The following is an 18,442-nucleotide window of genomic DNA, read 5'->3' as shown; positions in this document are numbered from 1 at the left end:
AAAGCACAGAAAGTTAAGCTGCTAGCAACAGACACTATAACACTTCCGGTCGGGGGTTTTCAAAATAAAAGAGCGACGTCTAAAATCACCGGAAATACTTTTATTTTGTACATTATCTAAAGTTAACACGAACCTAAACTAACTTTAGTTAAACTAACTTTGCGCGTCGATGTTGCAGAAGCATAAAGGCAGAGTGTCTAAAACACCGTTGCTTTGTCGATGTTGTGTTGCAGTTGCTTTGAAGTTTCTGTAGCATGCAGAGGCCTTAAGCCATAATGAAATAGAACGTAAGGTTATGTATATAACCAAGTTCTATGAATTATGGTGACGCTCAGCATCAGACGCCGCTGCGGCACCCTTGATCTCGCCTTGTGGTGAAAGTTTGGGAAGGAGGCGAGTAGGTGACCACACACCTGCTTATGAAGGTAAGCGGATGGGGGTGTGGCCAGACGAATGTTGGGATGTAAAGGTACATGGTGGAATTTTTTATTCAGTGCATGTGCACGAAGTGAAGTACAGTGCAGATGATGCTGAGCGTCACCATAATTCATAGAACTTGGTTATATACATAACCTTACGTTAAGTGTCTTGCTCAAGGACACATTGACATGCTGCCCAGGAGGAGCGGGAATTGAACCGGGAACCTGAGCCACTGTTGCCCCATTGTCGCATTACAACTGGAGTTGGTCCCCGGGTGCCGTGCTGTGTGGCTGCCCACTGCTCCTACATACAGTAGCTAGGATGGGTCAAATGCAGAGGACGCATTTCCCAAAGGGGATACTTAACTTCATTTTTTTAATCAAGTTTGGAGATCCTGCTTCTGAGAAACATGACACATTAAATTAGGACAACTGAAATCCTGCTGAGCAAAATGGGGCAATTTACTCCGTAGATTAAACTTAAGTTTCAAGTCTTGTTATCATAGACTCAGACCTAAGCTTTAAATAACACATCAACAAGGTGACAAAAACATCATCCTTCCACCTTAGAAACATAGCATTTATAAATCAAAAGGACACTGAAAACCGGATCCATGCCTTTAACTCAAGCCAAATTGACTACTGTAATCCTGAAAAAATCACAGAAAGACTCCAACTCATTCAAAACTCTGCAGCTAGTCTATTAACTAGAACCAAGAGGAGAGAACACATCAGTCCAGTGTTACAGTAGCTACTCTGCACTGGCTTCCGGTGACATTTAGAATTGATTTTAAGGTCCTCCTCCTTATATACAAAGCACTAAATGGGACAGGACCAAGCTACATTGCCAATTCTCGTCTCAACTATGTGCTCCCAAGCACAACGATTAGCTACTGCTGTCCAGACTTTCTCAAATCAATCTGGATATTATGCTGAAAATGGTCTGAACAAAGTGACCTCACTTGAAGAAATTTATTTTTTTCCTGCCGTTTTCTTATCCTTGTTTTTCTGTGTAAAACCCTGAACAGTTACCTCTCATGGACATAGGGGGGCGCCATTGTGTAAAAGAGGGTTGACATATTCAACGTATTACCAAATAATCTAGAATGAATGTATAATGTATACCGTTACTATATAAACTGCAATTTTGTTAACATTTTTAATTGATTTAATTGAAAGTGAATTGTGCCCAACCCTGGTGTGTGTGTGCGTGTGTGTGTGTGCATGTGTGTGTGTGTGTGTGTGTGTGTGTGTGTGTGTGTTGTAGAACACGTTCTGGTTTGGTCTGGGAGGCTGCTGTATCCTGCTAATCCCGAGTATGATCTTCTCAATCAAACTGGCCAAGTACTACAGGAGGATGGACACAGAGGACGTGTTTGACGAGTGAGTCCACACACACACACACACACACACACACACACACACACACACACACACATGAACATGCACACACACATACACACACACATACACACACACACGCATACACATACACGTATGAACATGCACACATACACACACACATATATATGAACATGCACACACACACACACACAAATACATGCACACAAACACACACATACACATGAACATGCACACACACACGAATACATGCACACAAACACACGCACACAATTGCATTGGAACACACAAACGTAACCACAAACATACACACATTTCGCTGTGGTTGTACTTGTACACAGTAAATTCCGCAGAGTAAATTTTACTCAAACTGAGTCCATTTGAGCCCAAGTGAGTAAAATTTTACTCAGTTTGAGTAAAATTTACTCAGCGAAATGTTTATATATGTTTATAGCTTGCCTCTGTCTTTTCTACTGTAGTTAGAAAGAAAAGTAACCACATATCCTTCTCTTCCTCCCCTTCCTCCCTTCATCACACCTTGTCTTCTCTCATTTCTCTACTTCCCTCTCTCCACCCCTACAGTTCATCTTATCCATGGCTTGTTGCGCTTTGACATTCTTGTGTCTCCTCTGCGACCGTTTTCTCTCATTCTCTTCACATGTCCACATGTTTGGTGGTACGGCACTCGTTTCCTTTCTCAACTCCTTGTTCCTCTTTCACTCTTCACCCGGGTGTACCGACATGCACGTTCTCCACAGTGCTTCCGCTCTTGTCTCTTTTCATAAACCTTCGTAACCCGCAACTTGTCTCTTTTCACAAACCTTCCGCCATCAACCGTTTCCATTGTGTATGAGACCCTCCGGAGGATCCCTTCCATCGTGTTGTCGAGGAGGAGTTCCTCTCGTTCGTGTCTTTTTTCCCATCTGACTCATGTTCCACCCCTCCCTCTTGCAGTTCCAGTCCTGATACTATGGGTAATACAGGTAACCATGGCGAACATGTGTTTGATATCCATGGCAACCTCGCTGTGGTCAGGTACGGGCGACAACTCTGCATGCCTCTTGACTCTGCATGCTACAGCATAGTGACCACTGGTGATGGGATATTTTTCTGTGTGTGTGCGTGTGTGTGTGTGTGTGTGTGTGTGTGTGTGTGTGTGTGTGTGTGTGTGTGTGTGTGTGTGTGTGTGTATGTGTGTGTGTGTGTGTGTCAGCTTGGTCTCATTTCACTTTCAATTCACTCTAAGTACATGTTCTACATATTTGAATAGTAAACCTGCACTATGTAACTTTTCTAATGAAAGATATTGCTTATTTAGATAAATCTTGTAGTCAGGCTGAACCCTCTCAACAGCAAAGCATGTAACCCAACGTCATTCCCCATTCAAGCCCTTCTGGTCAGACATAACCGGTGGTGAGACACCCTCTCTGCAAATACCAAGAATGTATTAAAAACACATTATAAGCATAAGAGGCTACAGTATCACTTCTAGAACATAATGTGTAATACACAAAAGAAAAACAAAGGCCTTGTTTAGACTGCAGGCAAATCAGATCTTTCTCAAATCTGTTTCTGTTCACACTGATTATTTGCAAGTGATCAGATCAGATGTGTGTGTCTGGATATCATTAACCCATCTGCATGGGTTGCTGTGGTAACGTTAGCTACCATTAACAGTAGTTGACACGCATATAACGATAGCTAACTGTTAGCCAACCCTATAATAAACAGGGTTTTTCAGTGTAAAACACTGAACAGTTACCTCTCGTGGACATAGGGGAGCCCCATTGTGTAAAGGTTACATAGTGGAACTTTAAAAAAAATAAATTGGGCTTGAGAAGGTTGACATATTCAATTTATTACCAAATAATCTAGAATGAGTGTACACTATCATTACCATGTACATTTTGAATTGATTGAATTGAAAGTTAATTGTGCCCAACCCTGTGTGTGTGTGTGTGTGTGTGTGTGTGTGTGTGTGTGTGTGTGTGTGTGTGTGTGTGTGTGTGTGTGTGTGTGTGTGTGTGTGTGTGTGTGTGTGTGTGTGTGTGTGTGTGTGTGTGTGTGTGTGTGTGTGTGTGTGTGTGTGTGTGTGTGTGTGTGTGTGTGTGTGTGTGTGTGTGTGTGTGTGTGTGTGTGTGTGTGTGTGTGTGTGAGAATGGTGACACTGTTTTCAGACTTAGAAACACCAGTCTATTCAACTTCTGCTGCATGACACTATTTGTATTGTGCAAATGTTTACCGCCTAATATGGATGAATAAATGGAAATGGATGGTGTGTTTGTGTGTGCCTGTGTTTGTGTGTGCGTGTGTTGTAGCTCCCCCTGTTATGACACTCTGACCCGGTTCCCACGGGCTTCGGCTCCCCCGTGCTATTCTGACTGCTGGTGACACAAAAGGAGCGCTCCCCCCATCAGAGAGGTACCAACCATAACCAACCAACCATCGGTCAACCAACTAAACAAACAAACAAACAAACCGCTATCAGCCATCTTATCTACAACTGGACCAACGAGACCTCGGCTACTGTTTCACAGCTTTCACCTTGTTTCTCACTCATATCTAAGCTCTTCATCTCTCTCTCTCTCTCTCTCTCTCTCTCTCTCTCTCTCTCTCTCTCTCTCTCTCTCTTATCCAACCCTCCATCCTGTCTCTCACCCATCCCCATGTACTGTATGTCCGTTCCATCCGTTGGCTAGCCCATGTTAACAATACCTGCCTGCCTGTACTGCCCACAGAGGTGTGACTTAAATCAGTTTTTTTAGATGGAACCATGAAAAGCTTCATACAGTATATCACCCATGGATTTTCAACGGGTACATTGATATTCCGATATAATTTTTGGATACTTAAGTAATGTGTATGACTTGTATGGCACATGTAAATGCCATTTCCCATTTATATTAGCCAGGATAAGCTCATAATATTATCCCGACTATAAAAAACCTGTAAGTGATGGCAGGATATGCCGATTTTAGCCGGAAAACTTGGTTACATGCACCTTCCGTTTTCCATGGTAATGCTACCTGTAGCAATATTTTGTTCACTCATGTATTCGGGCATATTAGCAATTGGGATATGAAAATCCATATAAACACCACATCCCATTTATGTTAGTATTAGCTAGTATCCAGAATATTATTGTGCATGTAAACACACTCACTGATTGTCACTACTGACAATCTTGTATCTCTAAAACATCACTTGTCAGGACATGATAAGATCTGCCTGATTGTCTGACCTGGGTTTATAATGAGTACTCTGTACATAATACACAATGTAAACCTTTCAAGTAAAAAACATCAATATTGGAGTTCCAAGGTTATTATGTGACAGCAGCATTATAGTTGTCGTTGCACAGCTATGACTAGTCCACTGTCTTGCCTGGAAATTAACTTGGGCACGTGCTGTAGGGCGATGGAAATGTGGTTAATGTTGACCATTTTCTCCTTTCTCCCCCCATCACAGCGGACAAGAAACCTGGAACAACTGACCTTACCCTCATGGTATGTGTCTGTCTATCTTGTCTGTCTGTCTGCCTACCTGCCTGTCTGTCTGTTTATCTATCTGTTTGTTAACCTCTTTGTCCACAGTAACCAGCATTTGGCTGGTGTTCATTTTCTATAACACTGACTAACTTTTCTCCCCTTTTTCGGAATTCCCAGCTTTCCCATCCGGACACACTAACACTTTCAAGGACAAAGGAAAATGATCTTCAGAGAGAAGAGGACAAACTAAAACAAAACCAAAGAGGGACTTTGTCGTGAGGCTGTTCCTTGCCGCCACTGCAAGCCCTCAACCCCCAACATGTCACCTCTCTGGCCACCTGGCCGAGACCTCTAATGCCAGCCAATTGCAATCTACCAGGTTTTCCAGAAAACATTCCAGCGCCTGATCACAATGACAGCAGAATAATCCTTCTAGTCTAGTGTTTCAGAATGTCAGATCATTATTTGTATTTAGCTAGTCTTATTTTCTAGATAATAATTTTTGTTTCTACTCGTTTCTGTCTGTCACGACTGATTAACACATGCAGGTTACCACAGTGACAACAAGTGTAATTTTTTTACACTTTCAACTTTTGAAAGTTTTATATCTTTTTTGTTAATGTTTTGTTTTATAACCATGTCAGTAGCTTTTTTTTTCTCTCCCGTTTTCTTTTCTGTATTTCTTTCTGTGAATGTTTGGATTGTACTGCTAGCTAGTGTCAATTTGACTCCAAAAGCATCAGTTGCATTGACCAGGTAGACTTTGAACACTAAATGAAGCAACTGTAGTTTAATTTTGCCTCCACTAGGCCTACACACATGTTAAAAGTATTAAGGCCCTGCATCCAGTGAGCACCTCTTTCAGCAGTACTCGTCAGATGCTTTAGCAAAGCTCTTCATGGCTACTGCTATTGCTCTGTGATTAAGGAAAATCCATTTAAAGCATGGCTCTCATTTGTTTAGGTTACCTTACAGGCACCCACTGCTCTGAGCACTTAAGACATTCCCAGCTCTCACTGCTGTTGGGTATGCATAACATTACATCCAGTATAAACAGTGTTCCATTGTAAACAGTTAGAAAAGGCTGCCAGGAGAGGTTCCTGTTGTACAAGCAGCCTAATGTAGTCTGTATGATACCACTAACTTCTTCTCCAGACTATTATTCTAGAGACACACAGAGGTTAGAATGTAGTCTGTATGATACCGCTAGCCTCTTCTCCAGTGTCTTCATTTAAGGTTACTGGCTTAAAGGAACACGCCAACTTTTGGGGAAGTTTGTTTATTTGCCATCTACCCTGGAGTTAGACAAGCAGATACATACCCCTTTCTTCTCTGTGCATGCATTAGGCTTAGGGAACAGCCGCACCGTTAGCCTAGCTTAGCATCATTCACTGGAAGTAGGTGTGCCAGTGTAGCCTACTTCCCAACAGTCACGAAATACACTCCAAATACAACTCCAAAACGTTCCTGTAAACATGTTGTGACCTGTGTATTTACCACGTGGAGAAATACAAAATAATAATTAGACATTTTCGTTTTCTAAGCAGATACTCTATATACTCTGAACTATGTTTTGCCGAACCACTGTTGCCTGGGCGCAGTGATTTCATCACCTCAAAAGCCCTGTTGTTTTTTGAAAAACTGGGCTTTTGAGGTGATGAAATCACTGTACCCAGGCAGCAGTGGTTCGGCAAAAAAAAAATCAGAGTACTGTATATACTGTTGGGAACTAGGCGGTAAGCTAGGCTAACGGTGCAGCTGTTCCCTAAGCCTAATGCATGCACAGAGAAGAAAAGGGTATCTGCTTGTCTAACTCCAGGGTAGATGGCAAATAAGCTAATTTCCCCAAAAGTTGGTGTGTTCCTTTAAGTTTGTCCTGGTCCATGTTACTGCAAGAGGCAAAGTGCTATTAGCTACACATAAAATACACACACACACACAATCACACACTATCACATCCTTGCACATGTGCAGTTCCCAAATGAGGGTTCAAGAAGCTAAAAGACAAAATCCTATTTTAGAATTTGTTGTCACCAAACCATGTTAGTGAAGGCCTAGGTGCTTGTGTTATCGGGGTTTTTCGCCACTCCAAGGTTCGGGGCCAAATGCAGTTTCCATGGTAGAAGTCCTTTATCATGCATCTCTCTTGTATTTGTACTGCAACAGGTACTGAGGACCGCATTTGTACCATGAAGCATGGCTCTCAATAAACTGGTGGGTCCTTGAGCCTTCCAACAGATTAAATGTGAATTTTATAATACAATTTGAATTTTCTTAGTTTCTAATGGTTAGCAATTGACCTATCCAAAGTTCTGTCCTTTCTTAGCTTGTCCGAGGAAAGCAACAGTTGTGATTGGAGGCTCAGGAAAAGAGGGTGGGGCTTGGGATAGGTAAATTGGCTTCATTCCCAGTCCCTGCCATTTTGGTTGAGTAACACAGTAAGATGAGTGGCATCCGTTGACTGCAATGTTAAAATTTTGCCAGAGCAATACCCCTTCAGGAACCAGTAGTGAAAACAACATGCAGAACACCCTATCGTGTCATGATTACATGACTCACATTGTTCAATGTTTTAACTAGGGTTGTCCGATATTATCGGCCCACCGATATTATCGGCCGATGTCGGCAGTAAAATGTGATATCGGAAAATATCGGTATTAAAAAAAAAAAAAAAAAAAAAATTTTTTTTTTTTTTTTTACATTTATTTAACCTTTATTTACCCAGGCAAGCAAGTAAGAACAAATTCTTATTTTATTTATTGTCAAAAGTATGCATGTTGGTTTAATTCAACAACAAGAGATATGTAATGTTAATTTTTACTTTTTTAATTATCATATTTTGCACAGATAATGCTTACATTTAGAAAGCCTTTTGAATGCATCCAGTGAAATTATTAGTTACCTGAAATTATTCAGTTTTTTTGGGGGCAAACCCTGCATATATCTGTATCGGTTGATATCGGTATCTGTATCGGAAATTAAGAGTTGGACAATATCGGAATATCGGTATCGGTAAAAAAGCCAATATCGAGCATCCCTAGTTTTAACCACCCTGTTTTTCCTGCTTTCAACTATTTTGTGAATGAACTCTTTTGTGTGTTCATAGCTCTCAAAGAAAACATTGGCGCCAAAAAGTTATTCAATCGTAGAATTCATGTGCTTGTAGTTTATGGAAATGATTTCCTCCTGTAATTTATGATTAATGACTGCATTGATGGTTTTGAATGAAATGCTCAACTGTCATAATCAATGCAGTTCTTGGGAGTACTTACTGTATTGGAGTCTGGGTGAATCAAGGGTTCAGCAGTAGTGCAGCTAGCCAGCGATTGAGATCGGGACTTCTATCATGGCTACATCTGTATTTCCCCCCCTGAGGCGTCTGAAGCCAGACTGTGGAAAGTAATCACTCCGGCTGGAGTTTGTGGTGAGGGCGTGAAACTGTGAATAAAGACTTAAGTCCAGTGAGAGATGATGTCTGCCATCTTGATTTCTCTCCCGCCATGAAAACTGAAATGTAATCTCTTGTGGTTATACAGTATACACACACAGACATACAGATGGATACATGCAGTGATTTAACTCTTGAATGTCCGTTACTCTGTGTTGCACAACAATTACAGAATAGCTGTTTACAGGATCCCAAAGCAAAGAGGAAGGTATGTCACAGGTCAGCATTTTCTTTCATTTACAGAAGTAGCTAGAAAATCTGTTAAACAAATGTGATGATGCATTTGATGCAAGATGTCTGTATTGCTCCACAGCTAAAACCAACAAGATAAGCTGAAAGCTACTGTCAACCAAAAGTAAATGAAATGCAGTCACAGAATGATAAAATATTTTAAATGATTAAAATGCAATTCATAAATAGTAGTTAGTGTGTAGACGTGCACCAATGTGATTTGTGATATTGATATCTGTTGATCTAGCCAATATGGATACTATGGACATCAAAATAATATACACATCAAAGTTTATCCCAGAGCTGTAGTCAAGATCACCTTGGTCAAGACCAGGTCCAGTCAATTTCAAGTCAAGTCTTGAGCAAACTTGAGTCTTTTGGGAATAATTGAGAGTTATGGTTGAATAACTTGCCAACTTCTTGCACATCAAAAGGAGGCAGCAGCACACACACACATGTACACATAATATAACGCATACAGTACAGTACACACATTACCTTAGATCCTTTGGAATGTTTAACTTTTATAGGTGGAGTGTGGCCGGCAAGTGAGTGCATCTTTTGAGACTTCTTCGATAGACATGGGGTAAAAGTCAACGACAAAGTAAATACTACAACTACAGTACTACTACTACTACTACTACCCTTGTGGACTCTGATAACAACCGCAGAGGGAAAACAAGCAAAACCAGATCCAAACCTATAGGGCAAAGAGATGAACTGAGTGTACAATCTGTGTACTTGCTTTCAGAGCTGTAACCAGCCTGCCAAAACACACACAGGCCCTGTGACCATCCAGAACGTCCATGTAATATTATGCAAACACACATTCACGCACCACACGAACATATGAACAGAGAGGGTTAGGGTCTGTTTTGAGGGGGGGGGGGGTGGGAGTGGGCTGAAGGTGGCGTGATGCTGCTGTATCCTATCAGAGAGGAGTGCTGTAACTGAATTAAGGAGAACATCTGGTACAGGAGACAACACACACATCACACAGGCTGTTTGGCCTTCATCCATCTGCCTATCCTCCTCACATACACGTACACTGCCTACTTCCGATGTTTACTTTGCATTCCTAGTGTCTCTTAGAAGGACTTTCCCGCCAGATTGATGGCTATAAAAATAAAACATCCTGCAGCTTCTGAGGGAATGTGTGTGTGAGAGAGAGTATGTATGCAAAGCATTATTTGGCTTCCTCTCCCTCCTCCCCTCCATCCTCTCCCCCCTCCCTCCTCCCCTCCATCCTCTCCCTCCTCTCCCCCTCCCTCCTCTCCCTCCCCCTCCTCCATCCCGGCCAGCTTATATGGAACATTTCCCGTCTCTATAATGGTATGGTATGGTCTGTTTTTCCATTCAGTTCCAGAACTAACGACTTGCCCTGGAGCCCAATCATAGAGGCCTGCTTTTGAACTTAGTACTGTGGGACCCCAGGCTGGTCTGCTGGGTGGTTTATATGAACTACTAGGAAGGATTATATTGCCACTGCTGCTGCTGCTGAGCCAGCCACTCTTTGCAGGAGAATAGTGTTGGGAAACACGATTCTACTGGTTCGCCGATCAAATCAAGTAGTCAAATAGTCAAAGGAATTATATTATTGGTAAAGTAAGCATAAACTAACAATTTCTTTAGTCTGTCATTATACAGTCATGAAGCTTAGACCGCCATTGGAAACGTTCAATTGAAATAAAAAGAGAATTCAAGTAGTCTCGAATAATCTCAAACATTTTCATATAAATAAATGGGTTTTGTTACTCTCTGTCGCTGATTGATAGAACACACTAGTGTTTCCTCCTACACCCACTTCATGAACACTTTAACATTGGCTACATTTGTTGGTCAAAACACACCAGCTTCTGGTAGTAGATTCACTGGAAGGTTGTCCAGCATGCAAGAAGTGATGCGTTCTACAACAGCAACAGCGGTTTGTTTGGAATAAATGAAAGATTAACTCCGTAGTTGGCATTAGGAAAGCAAGTGCACTGCAGAAATGCACCAACAATGGTTGCTTATCACCAATAGATGTCGCCAAAACGAAAAGAAAAAATATGATTAACACCAAACAGCAAAATGTGCATCATGAGGTTTTGAGCGGGTGATTAAGGCCATGGCAGCATGGGCCTGATGGCACTAATGACGCGTATGGGAGTATCTATGAAGTGTATAAAGAAAGTGTGTGTAAATGTGTCTGTGTGTACTGTACATGTGTGTGTGTGCGCGTGCACACGTGTGTGTGTGTGAGTGTTAAGCTCTTCAGCAAATAACCCAGGGGGTGCCATTTAGTTTGGCAAGTTGGGTATTTCTCTTATTCTCCCCTCCTCTCATCTCTCACTCCTTTATTCTTTATTTGGACTCTCCACTGGCCTCTCTCCCTCTCCTCTCTCCCTCCTCTGCTCTCCTCCTCATCAATAGTCAAAGAGCCTTTTATGTAATGTTATAGAATGTCTTGTGAAGCTTTTTCAGGATGTTTGGCTTCATATGTGTCCCACCCTACACCCTCCTCCCCCTCCTCCGTTAGAGTCTCTGACCCCCCATTCACCACTCTATGCTTATATTACTCCTTAACACCCGCACCCCCCCCATCCTATATGTCCACCAGTTTTGGTTATACCACAGTGGGTTGGGTCTGAGTGATGTGGTGGTTGTGTGTGTGTGTGTGTGTGTGCATGTGTGTGTGTGAGAGAGTGTGAGTGTGAGTGGGTGGGGTGGGGTGGGGGGCGGGAAGGTTGCACCGTAGGATGGGTGTGTGCCCCTCAGCCCACCTGAATACTCTCTTTGTACACTCCAGCACTTATAAAGCCAAGCTAGAACGCAGGCTAGCCTTGCACACCTCAACCCTCCTCCGTGCATACACACACACACACACCATACCACTGCCGCTTGTCGTTTTCCCTACGGTCGCCGCCATGAGAACCGGGGTGAGTCTGCTGCTGGTGCTAGCGGCCGGCGTGTGTCTGTCACATGCTCAGAACAACAACAACAACAGCAACAACAGCGACAACAACAAACCGCAACAGCGTAGCATCTGGGACGATCCCGTCCGATTCAACACCAAGGCCAAGGATGCGTGCACCATGGTAGTGTCTGGAGCCGGGGACTATACTCGCCTGCGCATCTCCTGCAAGGGCCCCAACCAGGGCCAGAGCCAGGGCCGCTCTTACTACTGTGACTTCCAGGGTAAGCCCAACCTCTGCCGTGCCTACAACCTTAACCCTCGCCACTACTTCACCCAGATGATGTGGGACGTGAGGAAGCTGAGCCATGCCTGCCAGGGACCTAAGGTCTACCGCCCACAGATGTGCAAGAAGTACCCCGAGGACGCCCAGATGACCTTCCTGTCCTCCTGGCCCAAGACCACCACCCCCAAGCCCTCTAAGCCCGGCCAGGACCAGCGCAAACCAGTGGTGCCCGCCCAGAGCAAGCCAGTCGCCACCCCTAAACCCTCCAAGCCCCAGCCTCAGCCAGCCAAGCCCCAGCCAGGTAAAGCCGGCCAGCCCAAGAAACCCACCGCCAAGCCCGGCAAGACCACCCCACGTCCCGCAGAGCACACAGACGCCAAGACCTCCCGCCTGGCCAACGAGTACTGCTGGAAGAGCTTCCACGGCATCTGTTCCTACTTCATCAGCTGGTTCCAGAACTGAGAGCACTGACTCAGATACACACGGTGAGGGGCAATATGGGAAAGGGCTGTCATCTTCAACACTTTCTTGTCGGAGACAATACATTTGGGGCGTTACAGTACTTTTCAACAAAATGTTCATTGACTGTCGATATGTGCTGTGTGTGACACTTCTTCTTTCAAAGTAATCCAAGATATGGGTTGTCTCTGATTAGATTGATTTGTTGAGGATGAAACGGGGAGGGGTTCAGAGTTGTAGCCATGAAAGAGGGACAAGTTATGGAAGATAAGTCAAGTCAAGTCAAGAGTTTTATTTGTCACGGCATACAAGCATACAATGAAATGCGGGTGGTCATGCCCGCAGCGATGTGCAACACAAGTAATAGACAGGAATGAGAATAGGACATTTGTGCAATAATACAATGTGCAATAATACAATGCAATAGTACAAGTAATAATAATAACAGGTATATGTACATAGAGTTTACAAGAGCATGGTAAGAACTATGTCTAGGTGACAAAGGACTGAGTGGTGACACAGTTTGTCTAGAACACCTACTTTCAGTGAATGAACAACTGTCTTGAATGGTTTATCAGATACCGATACTCTCTCTCTCTCGCTTTGTCCTGAACTACAATTCAATGTCTGTTTTGGAGTTCATTATGGTATTGCTCTACTATTCTTGGTAGAAACAAGATTTATCCTAAAGACATTTCTACACGTGACTGCTGTTATTTAGGTTAATTCTCATGTTGTTTTTTTATCATTTCCCTTCTCTCCACAGGTTCATAACGTCAGTGGTGGACTCGCAAGATTTCTAATCTATTTCCGCCCCCCCCTGGGTCTATGTGTGTGGTTGGGGGGTTGGGGGAGGGGTTACGGGGGGAGGGGTGTTATGGAACCACAACCTTACATCACAAAGCTCCTCTCGGCTGCCGGTCCGACCCTATTCAACTCCCCACTGTGTTGTTACAACTCGAACATTTCCCCAAACATTGTTCCCCTCTATGTGTGTGTCTACGATTTTGTGATTGTACTTGTTGTGTCTCTTTGTAAATGGATCAACTTGGAATACTGTAAAGCACAAACACACACACACACACACACACACACACACACACACACACACACACACATGCATGCACACACACACATACAGTGAGGTAGATATGACACAAATGTGATTTTCTTTGTATATGATGTAATGTGCGTTCAATCATCATGGCACACAAACATAAGGGAAACATCTAAACATCCGAAAATACGACGTGTGTTAAAAAGGTTAATAAAAGGATGTGGATGTAAAGTGAATAAAGTTAGCGTGGTGACTTTTCCACTCCTGTGTCCGTCTGGTTCCTTCTACACTAGACACGCTCACTGCAGGCAGAATGAATGCTTTTCACTGTGTGGCTCTATAGGCTACTGCTGCCTGTAATACTATGTCAGTGTTTTGTTGAGGAAACTATGAAGGTATTGAACAAACTGATACTGCAGTAAATGACGATCCAAGCGAAGTCCCAGAGAGCGTTTGGGTGCTTACTGTATGTGTCTGGTACGTCTGTGTCTGGTAGAGAATGATTATTATGAGATGTCAACTGAAACTGTAGCAATAATACAGGTACATCCCAGAGAGTGTTTTGGCAGAACCACACAATGGCACCCTCAAAGTGTGTGTGTGTGTGTGTGTGTGTGCGCGTGCGCGTGTTCAGGAACAGAGGGGGTCTGTGTGGAGGCTCCAGTGGTACAGGTGGAGTGGAGGACTGTGGTTGGAACCAAGGAAGGAAACCTTTTTTGTCCACCAGCCACATCAGCAAATGGATTACAAAACAAACCTGTCACTTTACCAGTCAAACATGACAAAAAAACATCTAATTGTCAGTTGGTTAGCTTCCAATATTAATGAACATATTGAACGACCACTGACAAAATAATTACAAAATATTTTATATACCATAGTGTTGTATTCCAACATAGGAAACTGTGTGTTTAAAGGAAAGGGGCGTGTTTAAAACGGCCATTTTGTTTAGTTAAGTGCCCCATTAAGGGCCAGGTGTTAGACAGCACTAATTAATGATAGAGATTTAAAGGCTTGCTGGCTTAGCGTCAGCGAAGCGTCGAGAAACGAAGAGGGACAAAGAGGAGTTTTCCTGGAGTTCTTCGCGAAGGGATCCACCTAGTGCTAAGTACACCATAGCCCTATCTTTCACTCCACTGTGCTATTCCTCTACCCCCTTCAACTTCCTCCCTGCCACTCTTGACACCACAATGTGTCTCATACCTATATCCACAATCTGCTCCTCTAGAACAGATTCAACCCACCCATGACAGTTTGCTAGCAACCCGGCTAATCTCTCCTACCCTCCTACAGCCATTAATACACCTGTCACAGTACGGGATGCTTATGGAATTGTCAATCAGCAGTCAAGAAAGCTGACTTCATTACTGCCTACGCCCATAGTCAAAATCTGCAGCTCCTGGCTCTAACTGAGACCTGGATAACCCCCAATAACTCATCAACACCTGCAGCATTATCTACAAACTATAACTTCACTCACACACCTCGACCTTCCAGACGGGGTGGAGGCACTGGCCTCATGACATATCCTTCATGGGCTACAAACTTAACACCACTCCCAGAACTGTCACTCTCCTCTCTCGAATATCATGCAGTATCTGTCTCTAACCCTTTCAATCTCACCATTGTTACACTCTATCGCCCTCCAGGTCCACTCGATCACTTCACAGATGAGCTGGACATGCTTCTAAGCTCCTTACCGGAAGATGGTACCCCTCTCCTTCTATTGGGCGACTTCAACCTGCCTGACTCATCTCAGTCGGTCCCAGTGGTCTCCCTCCTACAATCGTTTGACCTGACTCCCACTGCCATGCCTCCCACCCACAAAGCAGGCAACTCCTTGGATCTCATATTTTCCCGTAACTCCAGCATTAACACCACGGTAACTCCCCTACATGTATCTGACCATTCCTTCATATCCTTCTCACTAACTCTCATGCTTAACCGAAAGGTCTTCACCCCAACTCAAACCGTCTCACTCAGATGCAACCTGCCCTCCCTATCCCCCTCCACCCTCTCCTCTGACATACTATCCGCTCTACCTTTGAGCGACACCTTCTCTGCTCTCCCCACAGAGATGGCAACCTCCACCCTCCTCTCAGCCCTTGCAACCTCCTTCGACAAGCTCTGTCCCCTCGTTGAGAAACCTGCCCGCCGTTCCCCACCCAGTCCATGGCTGACAGATGCAGTGAGAGAACAAAGACAGGTCCTGAGAGCGGCTGAGAGGAAGTATAGAAAGTCACGCCTCACTGCTGACATCGACACATATCACAACCTTTTTTTTATCTACTTTTTCTCCCCATTTTTCTATTTTTCTCCCGTCCCCAATTTCGCATTGTCCAATTCTAACCTCCCCTGTCTCGAACGTTGTTAGGCCATGCCTCCCACAAGCCGGCTGCAATGTGGACGAAGCCTTGCATCACGTGTCCCCTCCGGTACTCGAGGAGGCAGCCGTCGCATCTTTTCACCTGCACAGCGCGATCTCTCAGCGGCGAGGGTCTGCGTGGGAGGGACACGCCGCCCTCGTCGCTTCCTGATTCTACTGCGCAGGCACACCAACCGACCTGTAGGAGTCGCTGTCCACAACGTCTGATCCCCACCCACCAGCTTCCCACCCCCTAATACTGCCAATTGTATTAGTATGAACGACCAGCCAAGCTGGTAGCAACGCCGAGAGCTGGGCTCGAACCCAGCATCTCCTGAGTTGGTGGCGAGCGCCTTGCCCACTGCGCCACCTAGCCGCCCCACACAACCTCTTGTTAACATTCAACAAAAACATTACTAATGCCAAGGCTTCTTTCTTTCACCATAGGATCGAGGCCTCTGCCAAGAATCTTCGCAAACTGCATGCTACCATGTCCTCCCTCCTCACTCCCCCCCCCACCCCTCCTCCCTCATCTTTCTCTGCCGAAGACTTCGCGATCCTCTTTGAGGAAAAAGTGGAGAACATCCGCAGCTCCTTCTCCCAACCCACACCCATTCCAAATACTGAATCGAGAACCTCATCCTTCACTCTGTCATCTTTCTCTCCCATTACAGACCCTGACACTGGTAACGTCGAACCGTCCGACTACATGCCAGCTGGACCAGCTACCCTCCCCACTCCTCCAGACCATAGCACCAGACATCCTCCCATTCCTAACTGCAACCATCAACTCCTCACTCAACTCGGGGGTGGTCCCCACCTCCCTAAAACAAGCCAGAGTCACGCCGCTCATAAAAAAATAAAAAACTGAACCCCACCGTCATAGGCAACTATTGTCCTGTCTCTCTTCTCTCCTTCCTTTCTAAAACACTTGAACGTGCTGTATCCAACCAACTTACTGCTTATCTCTTACAGAATGACCTCCTAGACCCTAATCAGTCTGGCTTCCGGACTGGCCACTCCACAGAAACGGCCCTCATTGCGGTCACAGAGGCACTTCACTTAGCAAAAGCGAAAGGCCTCTCCTCTGTCCTGATTCTCCTAGATCTATCTGCAGCCTTCGACACAGTCAACCATCAGATCCTCCTCGCGGCCCTCGCAGGAATGGGAGTGGCTGGCTCTGCACTGACATGGCTGACATCATACCTCAATGACCGCTCCTACCAAGTGTCATGGAGAGGGACCCTGTCGGCCACCAGCCCCCTGCGGACGGGTGTCCCCCAGGGCTCGGTCCTAGGACCCCTTCTCTTCTCCCTCTACACTAAATCACTGGGCAACATTATCACGTCTCATGGCTTCTCGTATCATTGTTATGCTGATGATACTCAACTCTTCCTCTCCTTCCCTCCCTCAGATATCCACGTCTCTGAGCGGATCTCGGCCTGTCTGTCCGACATCTCCGCTTGGATGATGACCAACCACCTCAAACTGAACCTTAGCAAAACAGAATTGCTCCACCTGCCGGCCAAATCCTCCGCCCTGACCGACCTTTCCATCACAGTCGAGAATGCAGCTGTGACCGCGTCCCCGACCGCCAAGAACCTTGGTGTTGTCCTCGATGACCAGTTGAACTTCTCTGCTCACATCGCAGCGACAACCTGTCAGAAGGATCCGCCCCTTCCTGACAAAAGAAGCCACCCAACTCCTCGTCCAATCAACAGTCATCTCCCGCCTCGACTACTGCAACGCGAAAACTCAAATGGACTTCACATATTTCACTTAAACATAAACAGCTTGAAACCCAAACTGGCTGAAATCAGACATTTGTTTTTAAACGGTAAGGCTAATATATTATGTTTTACAGAAACAAAACTTGACTCATCTGTTCAGGATCCAGAGATAGAAATCGAGGACTATTCAATCGTCAGGAGGGATAGGAACCAGTATGGAGGTGGTGTCTGTGTGTATATACACAAAGATACCAAATTCAGCAACCGTACTGACCTTAACCATGACGAGATTGAAACTGTATGGATTGAAATCTTATTTGAAAGGGCAAAATCAGTACTAATAGGCACTGTTGCAACTATTATTATAAATAATATACATTTTCTTTCAGACTCATAAAGTAAAATATAAAACACACACATAGTTAATTGGTGATAACGTTTTGTCTTATTTGTTTCATTTTCTTTAATGACAATGAAAGTGCAATGCTTGTTCGCCAACAAAACTAACACAGTTTGTCTTTCAGCACCACGCAAGAGTGGACAGCTCCTGCCAACGTGTGCCTAAACACTGCAGCTGTGCTGAATTGTTTTTGATTGTCATTGGAACCAGCTGTGATATATGTGGCGTGCTCTTTGAGCACACAGGATGTAATGAAATGTAATAGGACTTTGAACTGAACTGAACTGAACTGAAAGAATGTAAA

At 44.4% G+C, this 18,442-nt stretch overlaps 2 protein-coding genes across 2 annotated transcripts in view; both read left to right on the top strand.

Annotated features, from left to right (window-relative positions):
- Positions 1-6,455, top strand: part of LOC311231680 (prominin-1-A-like) — a gene marked incomplete at its 5' end in the record, with an annotated part of 145,731 nt that extends 139,276 nt beyond the window's left edge. The window contains 5 exons of the mRNA XM_084318308.1: positions 1,687-1,802; positions 2,736-2,816; positions 4,100-4,202; positions 5,250-5,287; positions 5,447-6,455. Of these exons, the coding sequence (XP_084174434.1) occupies positions 1,687-1,802; positions 2,736-2,816; positions 4,100-4,172 (270 nt within the window). The 3' untranslated portion in view covers positions 4,173-4,202; positions 5,250-5,287; positions 5,447-6,455. The remainder of the gene's footprint in view (positions 1-1,686; positions 1,803-2,735; positions 2,817-4,099; positions 4,203-5,249; positions 5,288-5,446) is intronic.
- A 5,327-nt stretch (positions 6,456-11,782) lies between these two features.
- fgfbp2b (fibroblast growth factor binding protein 2b) lies at positions 11,783-13,904 on the top strand. The gene is made up of 2 exons (XM_084319286.1): positions 11,783-12,612; positions 13,353-13,904. The coding sequence occupies exon 1, from the start codon at positions 11,855-11,857 to the stop codon at positions 12,587-12,589; it is 735 nt and encodes a 244-aa protein (XP_084175412.1). The 5' UTR covers positions 11,783-11,854; the 3' UTR covers positions 12,590-12,612; positions 13,353-13,904.
- Positions 13,905-18,442: the final 4,538 nt, after the last annotated feature.

Source organism: Notolepis coatsorum, assembly GCF_963971535.1.
Source record: "Notolepis coatsorum genome assembly, chromosome: 7".
Classification (NCBI taxonomy): Eukaryota; Metazoa; Chordata; class Actinopteri; order Aulopiformes; family Paralepididae; genus Notolepis; species Notolepis coatsorum.
Note: the sequence above shows the minus strand (reverse complement) of the source record. Positions and strands in the feature narration are given on the sequence as shown.